At 41.6% G+C, this 12,911-nt stretch overlaps 2 protein-coding genes across 2 annotated transcripts; one reads left to right on the top strand and one right to left on the bottom strand.

Annotated features, from left to right (window-relative positions):
* The first annotated feature begins 2,047 nt into the window (after positions 1-2,047).
* Positions 2,048-4,168, top strand: LOC103445155 (amidophosphoribosyltransferase, chloroplastic). Its single transcript, XM_008384142.4, has one exon. It carries the CDS (start codon positions 2,163-2,165, stop codon positions 3,924-3,926), a length of 1,764 nt encoding a protein of 587 aa, XP_008382364.1. The 5' UTR covers positions 2,048-2,162; the 3' UTR covers positions 3,927-4,168.
* A 537-nt stretch (positions 4,169-4,705) lies between these two features.
* On the bottom strand, positions 4,706-10,258 carry LOC103445154 (tRNA-dihydrouridine(47) synthase [NAD(P)(+)]-like). Its single transcript, XM_008384141.4, has 10 exons — positions 9,863-10,258; positions 9,610-9,726; positions 9,247-9,483; positions 7,846-8,071; positions 7,513-7,769; positions 6,644-6,916; positions 6,120-6,401; positions 5,835-5,955; positions 5,165-5,334; positions 4,706-5,084 (listed from the first exon to the last, which is right to left on the bottom strand). The coding sequence occupies exons 1-10, from the start codon at positions 10,109-10,111 to the stop codon at positions 4,986-4,988; spliced, it is 2,031 nt and encodes a 676-aa protein (XP_008382363.3). The 5' UTR covers positions 10,112-10,258; the 3' UTR covers positions 4,706-4,985.
* Between the last annotated feature and the right edge of the window lie 2,653 nt (positions 10,259-12,911).

Below are 12,911 nucleotides of genomic sequence, written 5' to 3' on the forward strand. Positions count from 1 at the left end.
CATGGACTCTCCATTCAAATCATGCATGCTCCTCCGTCCACTGTTCTAAAAATCTCTACTTAGGTCCCGTCTAGGTGCTAGACGGCTGGCCAACACCTCGATAAATTCCTAGGCGTTTAAAAATTAAGAAATAGCGCTTTGACCTACTTAGGTGTCCACCTAGCTCGCCTTGACCCAGCTAGGTCGCAACTCTCACTTAAACAAAAAAATGGATAACTTGAATTTTGCATTTTTTTCCCAATAAAATGTAAGAGATTTGTTGAATACTTGAATGAACTCTCATTATATGTTTGTTCCCCATGTTTTCAATATGTTATAATACTTTATAATTTATATGTCAATTTATTCAGCAATTTAAGTATCCCAATAAAACTACATATTTTTTAAATATAAATAGACACTTATTTATACAATATATGATAAATATACTTAAATTCGTCTAGTCTACCTAGGCGTTAGGCTCCAACCTGTTGCCGGGCTAGCACCTAACGCCTTTTAAAACCTTGCCTCCATCTAATCCCACTTAACGTGTTGTATGTTTGGAATGAGGATCTTCTCCGGATCCTCCTTTGTGAGGATCCTGGAGATTTTTAAATTATATCCGTTTATCGTACATCGTGTGGTTAGAAATTATTTTAAATTAAATATGAATAGTACCTAACGAAAATTGACCGCACGATATACAATAAAGGAACACAATTTGAAGATTCCCAAAATCCTTATAAAAAGAATCCAAAGAAGACCCTCGTATGTTTGTATTGGAATTATCGAGCATAGCTAGCCTAGCTAGGTTGTCATGCCAATTAGGGCCAACAAAATTCATGAATACATATGAAAGGTCGAGGCTAGTAGAGCTGCTCATGAACTTGGTCAATTTGCCTTAAAAGTTGGTAATTTTCTCTCTTGGATCAAAGAGGAGCCATCTTGGTTGTCTTCTTTTCTCTATGTTGATGGAGTACACAGAGAAAATGAGAGTTTCAAACTTTACAATAATTTAGGAAAAATGAGAGTTTAAAACTATTACAATAATTTAGGAAAAATGAGAGTTTCAAACCCTAGATGCATAAGTAGAAACTCAATACATTATCCACTAGCATACTACATGCATCTTTAAAACATTTCAATCTCACATATGCTTATTATTTATTTCAACTTTATACATCTGTTCCAATTTTTATTAATTTCTCTATTATATGCCTACGTGGACGTCGCAAACCACAAAATATGTGTAACATGAATAAAATAAAATAAAAGGTTTAAGAAAAAATGAAAAAACAAAAAGTTATTCGTTTATCTTGAACCCTTTCATAGACTCATTCCCACCACAAGTATTACAACTTTACAAGAGTAATTTATCTTAACCAGGATATATGCGCTATGAAAAGTATATTCACGATGATAACAAAGAATCGATTAGGTTATTGGAGGTACGTGCCCCTCCAAAGGATCCAAAGGAGAAAATCTTAAGTACACGTAATAACATTATAGAAATCTCTTCCTATACGATAAACGTTAAGGAGATCATATTTGTATCATAATTACTATCATTTAATGTGACAAGTGATGTACATGTCACGTTAATTAATAATTTACCTATTTAAATATTTATTATATGTATCAATTGCCACGTAAAAATAATACACTAATATATTATACATATGTAGGTTGTGCTTATTAGTATCGCACCACGCATTAATAACATACTAATCCATCTTTCTTATACTAATTCAAATTTTAGTAGATGTAGAAGAAGCTAACTAATATTAACTCTTTAGTACCATAATTTGGTTGTATTTCTCTTTACTTATAAGTGAGAGGTTTTAGGCTCGATTCTCATTAAAAGTGAATTTGAGTCAAATTATTATAGCTCATTCAAATTTAATTTTTGCAATAATTAAACTTAAAACTTCTTACTTACGAGGATAACTTGAATTGAAAAAAAAAATCTAAAATGCTTTACCTAAAAAACAAAAATAATTCCAATTGGAATCTTTGTTTGTGAGGCAGCCATCTCACCAACGGGTGAGTCAACACATTTGGTTGATTCCTTCAAACTCTCAAAAAGACCTAGAAAACAACACCACCTTCCAAGTCCACGGTTCCACCTTCACTGTCGCTTTACTCTTTCACTTACTTGACGCCACCTTCTCTGCAACTCTCCCATGGCTGCCACCGCCACCACTAAGCCCTCTCCCTCCGCTCTCTCTTCCTCTCTCTCCAATCCCTCTCCTCTCCCCCGAACCCACAAAACCCCTTCCTCCTTCTCCCCCAAAACCCTCCCTAAACCCACTTTCCCTCTCAAAACCTCCTGCCTCTCACGTACCCCCAAGCCCTCCTCCTTCACCCTCCGCTCCAAAAACCCAATTTCCGACGTTTTCTCGGCCGCCAACCAAAACCCAGATGGCCGTTCAGTAGATTATGACGATGACGAAAAGCCCCGGGAGGAGTGCGGCGTGGTCGGCATATACGGGGACCCGGAAGCCTCCCGCCTCTGCTATTTGGCCCTGCACGCCCTCCAGCATCGCGGCCAGGAAGGTGCTGGGATTGTGTGTGTCCAAGACGACGTGCTTCAGTCTATAACCGGCGTGGGGCTCGTCTCCGAGGTGTTCAATCAGACCAAGCTTAACCAGCTGCCTGGCGACTTGGCAATTGGGCATGTCAGGTACTCCACTGCCGGTTCCTCTATGCTCAAAAATGTCCAGCCTTTTGTTGCAGGGTACAGGTTTGGGTCAGTTGGGGTTGCCCACAATGGCAATTTGGTCAATTACCGCTCCCTTCGAGCGAGGCTCGAAGACAGCGGCTCCATTTTCAACACCAGCTCTGACACAGAGGTTGTTCTTCACCTTATTGCAATTTCTAAGCATAGACCTTTTCTTTTGAGAATTGTTGATGCGTGTGAGCAGATTCAGGGGGCTTATTCTATGGTTTTCGTGACCAAAGATAAGCTCGTAGCCGTTCGGGATCCACACGGGTTTCGGCCATTGGTAATGGGTAGGAGGAGCAATGGCTCGGTTGTGTTTGCCTCTGAGACTTGTGCGCTTGATTTGATTGAAGCCACATATGAGAGGGAGGTGTTTCCTGGAGAGGTTGTAGTGGTGGATAAAGAGGGGGTTCAATCACTTTGCCTTATGTCTCATCCTCAGCCAAAGCAATGTATCTTTGAGCACATTTACTTTGCTCTCCCGAATTCTGTGGTTTTCGGTCGTTCAGTGTATGAGTCCCGGCGGGCATTTGGTGAGATCCTTGCCACCGAGGCGCCGGTTGATTGTGATGTTGTGATAGCGGTGCCTGATTCTGGGGTGGTGGCCGCACTTGGTTATGCTGCTAAAGCTGGTGTGGCTTTTCAGCAGGGTTTGATTAGGTCTCATTATGTTGGGAGGACCTTCATTGAGCCATCACAAAAGATTAGGGACTTTGGTGTGAAGCTCAAGTTGTCACCGGTTCGGGCTGTGTTGGAGGGGAAGAGGGTTGTGGTTGTGGATGACTCCATTGTGAGAGGAACCACGTCTTCGAAAATTGTTAGGTTGTTGAAGGAGGCTGGTGCAAAGGAAGTTCATATGAGGATTGCAAGCCCGCCGATTATTGGTTCTTGTTATTATGGAGTGGACACACCAAGCTCTGAGGAGTTGATTTCAAATAGGATGAGTGTTGAGGAAATTAGGGAGTTTATCGGGTCGGATTCACTTGCCTTTCTGCCAATTGGTAAATTGGAGAAAATGTTGGGCAGTCAATCTCCTAACTTTTGTTATGCTTGCTTCTCTGGAAAATACCCTGTGGAGCCTAGAGAGATTAAAGTGAAACGAGTGGGTGATTCTTTGGATGATGGGTTAGTCGGTAGTTTTGAGAACATTGATGGGGGCTGGGTTCAAGCGAATCACAGCCCGAAAGAGGAGAAGGACAAGGAATTTGAGGGCGTTGTTATCTAATACCATTGCTTGCAACTCCTCCAGTTTATGGTGGATGTTTTTGTGATCAAAGGAGCACAGCAGGGGATACTTTGCTGTGGCCGACTGGTGTCTTAAACTGATCCAAGTTATGGGTCTGGTTGGTTCCTTTTCAATTTTGCATCTGATAAGTTGGATTTATGATTTATCTTTTCTTGATGATACACCGTTTGGTTAAATTTTTATACAAAGCTTAAATGTTATGAACCGTTCGTTCCATTAAAGCTGTCTTTCGTTCTATGATGATATGATGGCAAGTATTTTATTTCTAGATAAGTTTGGAGCAGTAGTTCCTCAACTTTGGTACGCATGGAGCTTTGGTCCTGAACTAAAAATCCGTGAGTATTGGTCTCTAAACGAACCGAGCGAAACCAAATATTTTGGGGTAGAAAAGAGAGTTCGACACCTGCTTTACTTTATTCCAGACACCAACTAAACTTGGAACTCTTTGCCTTCGATCAGAAAGCCCATTGTGAATTCTGCTAAATATACCTTCTTGGTCAACACGGCGTGGTAAAAATATGTTCTTAAGATCACATGGCTCAAACATAAACGCCTTTTTCTTCAGTGCATATGGTTCTGTTAACCTACCACCTTATAGAGCATTTTAGTAATCAAACTGATTTATATTCCAATTCAGGTCATTGCTAAACTTAGTTATAAGAAAGTACGGAACCAACGTCGTTCCTACACCGAGTAACTCCAACGGAAAATCTAATATCCGACTCCTCGTAACGACGGACTAGACTGAAAGACCAAAATTAGACCTATCAAGGCGACAGTATAATAACATACTAAATGTTTTTTAAATACAAATTATAGCATACATAACAAGAATGTTTGCATTTTAATCAAACAGGTTTCAATTTCTGGGGCCAGTGGACAAATTGGCGCCTACCAGACTTGGTTAAGAATTATTTGAGGACATTTTAGGACCGAGAGGGCAACTTGGTTTGAGGCAGGCATGAGGTAAGTCAGGTTCACCCACATCGACGTGTGAGATTATATCGTCCATACGCAGAATCGAGAAACTACGCAAAATCAACCGTTTTCAGCTCGGTCGTAAGAATTGGATTTGTGCTTTGGTGCAAATGTAAAGCCATCTGGAACCTTGCCAAGCAATATCTCAGAGATCCTAACCTGCAAATGTCAAGAAACTACATTGTTAAGCAGGTTGGCTCAGTGACTTGGATCGGCTGTAAGAGAAGGCAAAGCCATACCCAATCAGCCGCAGAATCAGAGGCCATTAGTGTCTCAAGGTCATCACGGCCATAATAGGATGGCGGGCGCCAGTTCAACCGTTGTGGAATGACATCTAGAAGACCCACAGGTACGTATCTACAAGTGTAGCTAAGCCATTCTAACAGAAAACGCCTAGTTGTCTCCACACCTGGGACATGAATAACAGTCCAACTAATTATACCATAGATTAAGTGCTGAAAACAAAGTAAAACTTTTTAAGTAGAAACCAACATGAAGTTGGTAACCAGCCACCCTGGTCAGCTTCATGAAAGGAGCAAAACATCCTATGAGGGCACAGTTTCAATATAATGCCATATACAAAATAACATAAGTAATAATAAGAAAAAGGGAGCTGTTATTGGAACTCCAAATAAGTCAACCCTGCACTCTTCCCTAATATTTTTTATACGAGAGAATTTGCACATGAAGAAATGCATGACGACCTTTTCGGAGTACCACATTACCCTAAGGCCTCGTTTGAGGGGAGGACTAACTTGGATAGGACTATTCACTAAATTTACGGCATTTTTATGAGGAGAATTTGCACATGGAGAAATGCAGGATGACCTTTTCGGAGAACCATAGTACCCTAAGAAAACTCTAGCTGAGTAAATTACTGATGATATGTTCAAAGCTAATTATACGAACCTTTTGTGTCAGAGCCCCAATGTTCAAGGCCAAGACGTACATAATCCTTCAATATATTTAATCGCTCCCCAGAACTGATGTCCCAGTGCCTCTGCTCCTTTATTTCAGTAAAAATCCAAGGCTGAAAATCACAAGGATGGTTAGATAGCACAAGTTTTAAACTTGGTTGAGACAAATACGGAAAAGATAAATACATACATATGTGTGTGTGTTTTGGGAATGTACTTGAAGATAAATAAACGAGTAAATGTGGCAGAAGGAGAAGACAAGCTGCAAAGTACAGACCTTAATTAGTGCTCCTCGAGCAATCATGCATGTAGACAGCTCAGGGCATTCAGCCTTGTGCTTGTTCCAATCTACATATGAAAATATGTCTCCATTTCCAAGTACTGGCAAAGCCTTAGGGGCCTTTCTGGCACACTGGTAAACATATTCCCAATCTGCAAGCTTGCTGTAGCGTTGTTGTCGAGATCGACCATGTATTGTTACTGCACTAGCTCCCCAGTTTCCCATGTCCGCAATAAGTGAATCAATGCGATTTTTCCCCTCAAAATAGGCTGTCCTGACCTAGAGCAACAATAAAGCAGCATTATAACATTTTGTGGACAACCTTAAAACCTAGAACCGCACATAAGAAGCAATGAAGCAGAAAAGACTTAAAAGAGGCCATGACTGCCGAGAAAGCATGTCATCCTTTTGGAACAAACAATTAAAAGAATGCCACACATTCTTCAGCCAAACTTGCTATCTTGCAGACTGATGTAGACTGTTTTGTTCACAGTTGTCTAGAACAGGAATAAATTCAGTACCTTAATAGTTATAGGACAGTCCACAGTACCAGAAGCGGCTTGTACGATGCCTTTCATCCGCATGGGTTTTGTAAGAAGAGCTGAACCAGCACCCTTGTTCACAACAATATCAATTGGGCACCCCATATTTATATCAATAAAGTCCACTTGACATTCCTGATCAATTAGCTCAACAGTGTGTGCCACAGTGTCTGGATATGCTCCACATATCTGAACACCAAACAAATCCTCAGATGAATGTCGCCTCAGCAGTGCCCATTCTGATGCTTGACCCTATTTCCATATGAAAATTGCACTTAGAAGAATGTGACATTGGATAGTACATTACAACATCAACCATATAAAATACAAAACTTGAAAAAGAAAATTGTAAATACAAAGAAAAATGATTAGCCCTAACAACAGTTTAAGGAGAAAACACTGTCTACGTGTTGTAGCATATACATTGCAGAACTGTGAAGATGGAAAAGCATGCTTTCCTTCCAGTGCACGCTTCAGAATAATATCATAATCAAATGGCCCAAATACCTATCTTAAGCAACTTAAACCATATGAAGTAACAGCATCACTAGCCATACTGTTAAGCATAAATCTCCATAAACACCAGAGAATTTGGGAATGGTAAAATACAGTTTATTTTCACACCAAATATTGTATGTTCAATATCTTAGAAGACATAATAAATAAATACTCATAATTTTAATTATGGGATGTATCAGACTTTGCAGATGAATACTCATAATATAATTATCATTAAGATCAGTTGAGACCCATTTAAATTTTAAACAAACCCATTAATTTTTATAAGGTCTTTTCTTGTAAAAACAGTAACAACAACAATAATCAGCTGGAAAAAGCAAATCACAAACCTGCAAAAGATTTGTGCACATTGCCATTTCACCACATGTTATATCTGCTCCTAACACTTTGCAAACCCTTCGGAATGGAAGGTTTCCAACGGTGGTCAGAGGTGCAAGGTACAACTTTTCTCTAAAATCAATAAGCTTCCTTTCACGTGGGTGTAGTCTTAGGCTTCTATCACTCTCTGGTAATACAATACCAACAGTAGCCTCTGGTTCAGGTGCTGTAGAGGTCTGCTCAGCAGCTTCTTTTGCAGCACTTACACCTATAATCAACTTACATTGGATGCCTCCAACTATTAAGAAAAAAATAAATACAGCAAAGGGAACAAAAGGCTATACCTCCATCATCTACTTCACCAGAGCAAATCTCCTCTTCAATTACAGATCTTGTCTTCTTCGAAGGCCGAGATTCATCATCTGGACATGTTCCATCAAGGCCACCCTCTTCTCCTATTTCAGCAGGCAATTCACTACAGCCATTTCCATCAGTGACATCACAGTTATTTGAAACAACCTGGTCATCCTCCTTATCTTCTAATATCTTTATTTTTGACTTGGCATTCCCCTGGAAACAGAATAGCAGTAGTTACAAAAATATTGAATCCAAGTTAGACACACAGAAATGCATGTAAACCAAACACAAATTCCCTCTCCCAAATACTAACTTTGAGAATATGAAAAGCAAGAAAGAATAAGGAAGAAATTTACAAATGCGGTGCCAATTGCCCTTTCAAGTAGCCTAATCCCATAGCCACACTTGAAACAAATTATTGAGATAAGATTATCACATTTTACATAGAAGCAAACAAATCCAAAAGAAATTTAATTAGTTGATCAATTCATCGTAAAGTGTACAAGTTTTTGTGTCATTAAACATTTAAGCACAGCATTTACCAATTTGAAGCCTTCATACCAAGAACATACAAATCTGCAACTGCACCTTTCTTTTTTCCTTCCCAGCTTCATATTGAATATCAAGGGATTTTTTAAACATTCCTTACATCACTCAGTGGTTTAATTCAACTTTGTGTCCCTCGTACTAGGACGATTCCGATTACCCACTGATTCACGCCGATTCGCAAATCACTGAAATCACTACTTCCGGCGTGTGGCTTGTGAGCGGGGAATAGCCTGGAAGACGGCTGCTATACATTTGAGCCTTTTTTTTTTAAGAAAAACTTTAAAATTAAGTTACACTATCCCAATTAATTAGATAAATCTAGCACACGTACCCCACTATAAAATTAAGTTACCAAATCCCAATTAGAATTAATAATTAGGGTTGATATTTGATATTTTTTATGTTTTGGATTTGAATTTCTTATGTTTTATATTGGATTTGAATCATTCAGTTGGTCAAAATGATATATTTTAATTATTCACATATTGTAAATATTTTTTTTTTTTTATAATTAGTGTATCCATGTATCATGAAATTTTGTGTTTTCACGAACAGCCAAATCAAATCGTATTGTACTGCGGTCCCCATACCCGTCTCCGTGCTTCATAGCTCTATATGCAGTGCACAGTGCAGATGAGCAACTAAGATAGAAGTACCACAATAACAGAACAGAACAAAAAAAAATGAGGATTATTGCCTTGGTACAAATTATAGCATCATGTGAATCACAGCAAAGAATCCATCTTTATACAATCATGCATATAAATGCGCCCGCGCACACACACATATAGAGAAAAGAGACATTGTTAGGGAAGAAGGATAATGATGTATCTCAATACCTCGAGCCCAAGAGCCTTGAGTTTGGCATCTGCTTTGGGGAACTTCATTTTATTCTTCCACAAAAGCTTTTGAACGTCTTTGGTCAATCCATTCACCTCGGAGCTTCTCCTGTGAGCACTCACATCTCCACCTTCAACACCGTCTTTATGCGAACCCAAGAACCTACATGCCAATCCATACGGGCATGCCTCTTGGGCAGTCATGAAAGGACACTCTCCCTCGATGTCGTCAGGTTTCTACACTCAACAACAATTGAATCCTCACAAGGGTCAATCCCCACATAACATTTTGTTTACAATAAAACCCAATGAAGCAAAAAATCAACTACTACACAAGCAACATTCCAATTCATTTCAAATTACCTGAGCTTTATAAGCTTCTACGTCGTGGCTGAACCGGCATTTGTCCTTGTACGGGCACCGACTAACATCTCCTCTTTTCGCCACCTCCGGGCAGATGCCTACAGCCGATTTCACTGCCTGCAATGTTGAAGAAAAACAAAATTACCAAAATTATTGTCCTAAGCTCAGATGGAAACTCAAAATTCTTAATCCATTTCAATGATTTCAATTCCCCCCAAACAATGGATTCGCCCTTCCCCTATCCAAACACAACCTGTTGGCGTTCGCGTTTGAGCTGCCGCTTGGACTTCTTCTCCTTCACCACACTAGTCTGGGAAGCCTTTGATTTCCCCTCCGAGACGGCGTCGTTCTGGTCGTTAGAGAGACCTCTGATAGGGGGAGGGCGAAGGAACTGTTTCTTCACGGGAGCGATGCACTTGTCCACCAGCTCCTCCGGCGTTCGCTCAGAGCCGCCGTTCCTAGCCTCGGGAACCGGGGCGGTTTCGGCGGGAGACTCGTCCATGGAGGACTGAGTTGACTCGTGCTAACTCGGAGGCTTGGTAGGGGTTTACGGAAATTGTTAAGGGTTCACTGGTGCATTGGAGTCTGAGTGAGGGTAGGGTTTTGCAGTGCGTTTAGGTGACCCGAAACGACGTTCAAATTTAGCGTGTCGACCCGACCCAGGGAGCCCGGTTGTAGTTTTGATTGCACTGCACACGGGTGGGTCGGTGGGTTTGGAATTCAACCCGTTAGCCTATCTTATAGGTTCGGGTTATAATTGTTCCAAATTTATGGCCACCCAATTCCATTTGAAACCAATCTACCCAAATTATTCTTTAAGCGGGTTTTTTTTTTTTTTTTTTTTTTTTTTTTTTGGTAAACAGAGAAATCCATTCCCGGGCCAAGAGGCCAAAGCAAACACCGAAAGCCAGACAAGGCAAACACAATCAAACCACAAGACAGTGCAGAGGGGTACAACAAATAAGACGCAGCAATAAAGCAGAGCGTCGCCCTCAACACCGCCATAGGGATAAACTAGTGAGGACAAGGTAACCCGTCATTGTTTAGGACAAAGACCAAAGAAGATGGGGGTCGGTTGACCCAAACAACATTACACATCTCCAAATTACCAAACGACGCAAGAGAATCCGCCGCCATATTGGCCGATCTTGGAACCCAAGACCAGCGACAATCCTGGAAAGATTCACCCAAATCCCAAGCATTTGCCAAGAAAGGATAAGCCTCCTAATTGCCATTCAGAAGAGAATTCGAGAGACAAGAGATAGATTCAAGGGAATCAGATTCCACAATGACCGAACTAATATTCAGAGAGACTGCAAGCTCACAACCACGGAGCAGAGCTAACACCTCGGCCATCGCAACGCAAGACGCAAAAATGGGATACCTCACAGCAGCAATAAAATCCCCCCTAGCATCCCGAGCCACAACCGCAGCAAACCCAGCCTTAGACACCCGAGACCAACTAGCATCCACGTTCAGTTTAACAAAAGGGGAAACAGGAGGAGTCCACCTGCAAGGCTGCCTGACCCGACCATGATCCACCGCCCGCGAGATCTCAGGGGTCGATCTGGCAATCAAGAATTCAGCAACAGAAAGATCAATACCCATAAGAATCTTAGAGGGAATGATATGGACCTGATTAAAAACATAATCACAACGGGACTTCCAAATATGCCAACACGTGAAAGCCACATAAGTCCGAACCCACTCTTTACTCGCCGAAGAGCCCAAATTAGAGGTGAAGACATCATGCAGCCAAGCACCCCAGCTAGATAAGCTCCCAACCAGGATATTGTACTTAAGAGCCCCCCCAGACCAAATAGAAATGACCCATGGGCAGGAAAGAAAAAGATGCACAATAGATTCCTCCTGACAAAGACAAATTGGGTAAATAGGGGTTAGAGAAGAGCGTCTTTGAAACAACACAGCCACAGTAGCTAAAGCGTTGTGGAGCGAGCTCCAAAGAAAATTTCTAACCTTGGCAGGCACCTTGATCCTCCAAATTCCCTTCCACAGCAACTCCGGAACAGAGCGAGAGTTGGGGGAACAATGATTTCTCAACGAAAGGGAATGCAACTGTAACCATAAATAACCCAACTTGACCGAGTAGATGCCATTTCTGGTGGACGCCCAAATCAACCGGTCTTTTCTCCGAGGGTTTCCAATAGGGGTGTCGCAAATAGCCGCACACTCCCCCGCCGACAGGAAGGGCAGGAGAAACTCCAAGTCCCAGGTCCTGGAAGATGGACAAATAATAGAACTTACTCGAGTGTTTCTGGTCACTGCAACCTCACCCAAGGGAGATGGATGTCCCGACAGAAGCGCAGGCAGCCATCGATCCACCCATAGCCGAACCTCCTCCCCACCCATGATCTGCCAATGAGCACCCTTTAGAATCAAATCCCTTCCCACCAGAAGGCTAGACCAAGCCCAAGAAGCGCGTCCACCTTTGGAGGCATCAAGAAAGGAACAATTCGGAAAATACCGAGCCTTCATCACTTGAGCCCACAACGAGTCAGGTTCTGCAATCAACCGCCAACACTGCTTGGCAAGGAGGGCATCATTGAACTCCTGGAAGTTTCTGAAACCCATGCCACCCAGATGCTTTGGTAAACCCAAAGTCTCCATAGAAACCCAATGAATCTTTCGTCTCACACCAGAGTCATCCCACCAAAATTTAGCAATCAACGCATCCAATTCCTTACAGAGGGTAGCAGGAAACTTAAAAATATTCATAGGGTAAGCGGGAATGGCCTGGACAACGGCTTTGATTAACACCTCCTTACCCGCTCTAGATAGCATGTTTTGCTTCCAACCTTGTAACTTCCCCAAGATCCGGCCCTTAACATAAGCTAAGCCAAGTTTATTCGACCGACCCCAAATAGCAGGAACCCCCAGGTAGGAGCCCGGGTTATCCACAACAGTCATTCCTAGAATGTTCCCCAACTCTTCGGATAAAAACGATTGAACGTTGTTCCCAAAGAAAACACTAGATTTCTGCATATTAATGGCTTGCCCAGAGGCGTTGCAATAATCCTGAAGGAGGACGACCAAGTTATTACAATTCTTCCTATCCGCCTTCAGAAAGATTAAAGTATCATCCGCAAAGAAAATGTGAGAAATAACCGGACCAGCCCCATTCAATTTAACCCCATCCAGTTGCCTCATCTTAACAGCCCCCTGAATCATTTTGGATAAAACCTCACCCACCAGAAGAAATAAGTAAGGCGAAAGGGGATCTCCCTGACGCAGCCCATGAGAAGGAGCAAATTTCTCACCAGGTTGACCATTCAGAAGGACCG

Source organism: Malus domestica, chromosome 10, assembly GCF_042453785.1.
Source record: "Malus domestica chromosome 10, GDT2T_hap1".
Classification (NCBI taxonomy): Eukaryota; Viridiplantae; Streptophyta; class Magnoliopsida; order Rosales; family Rosaceae; genus Malus; species Malus domestica.

Excerpts from the sequence above, each read along its gene's own strand:
- LOC103445155 (XM_008384142.4), top strand. The coding sequence starts at position 2,163 with ATGGCTGCCACCGCCACCACTAAGCCCTCTCCCTCCGCTCTCTCTTCC.
- LOC103445154 (XM_008384141.4), bottom strand. The coding sequence starts at position 10,111 with ATGGACGAGTCTCCCGCCGAAACCGCCCCGGTTCCCGAGGCTAGGAAC. Across the intron at positions 9,727-9,862 it reads TCAAACGCGAACGCCAACAG|GCAGTGAAATCGGCTGTAGG; the intron begins GTTGTGTTTGGA and ends TCAACATTGCAG. Across the intron at positions 5,085-5,164 it reads CTGATTCTGCGGCTGATTGG|GTTAGGATCTCTGAGATATT; the intron begins GTATGGCTTTGC and ends TGACATTTGCAG.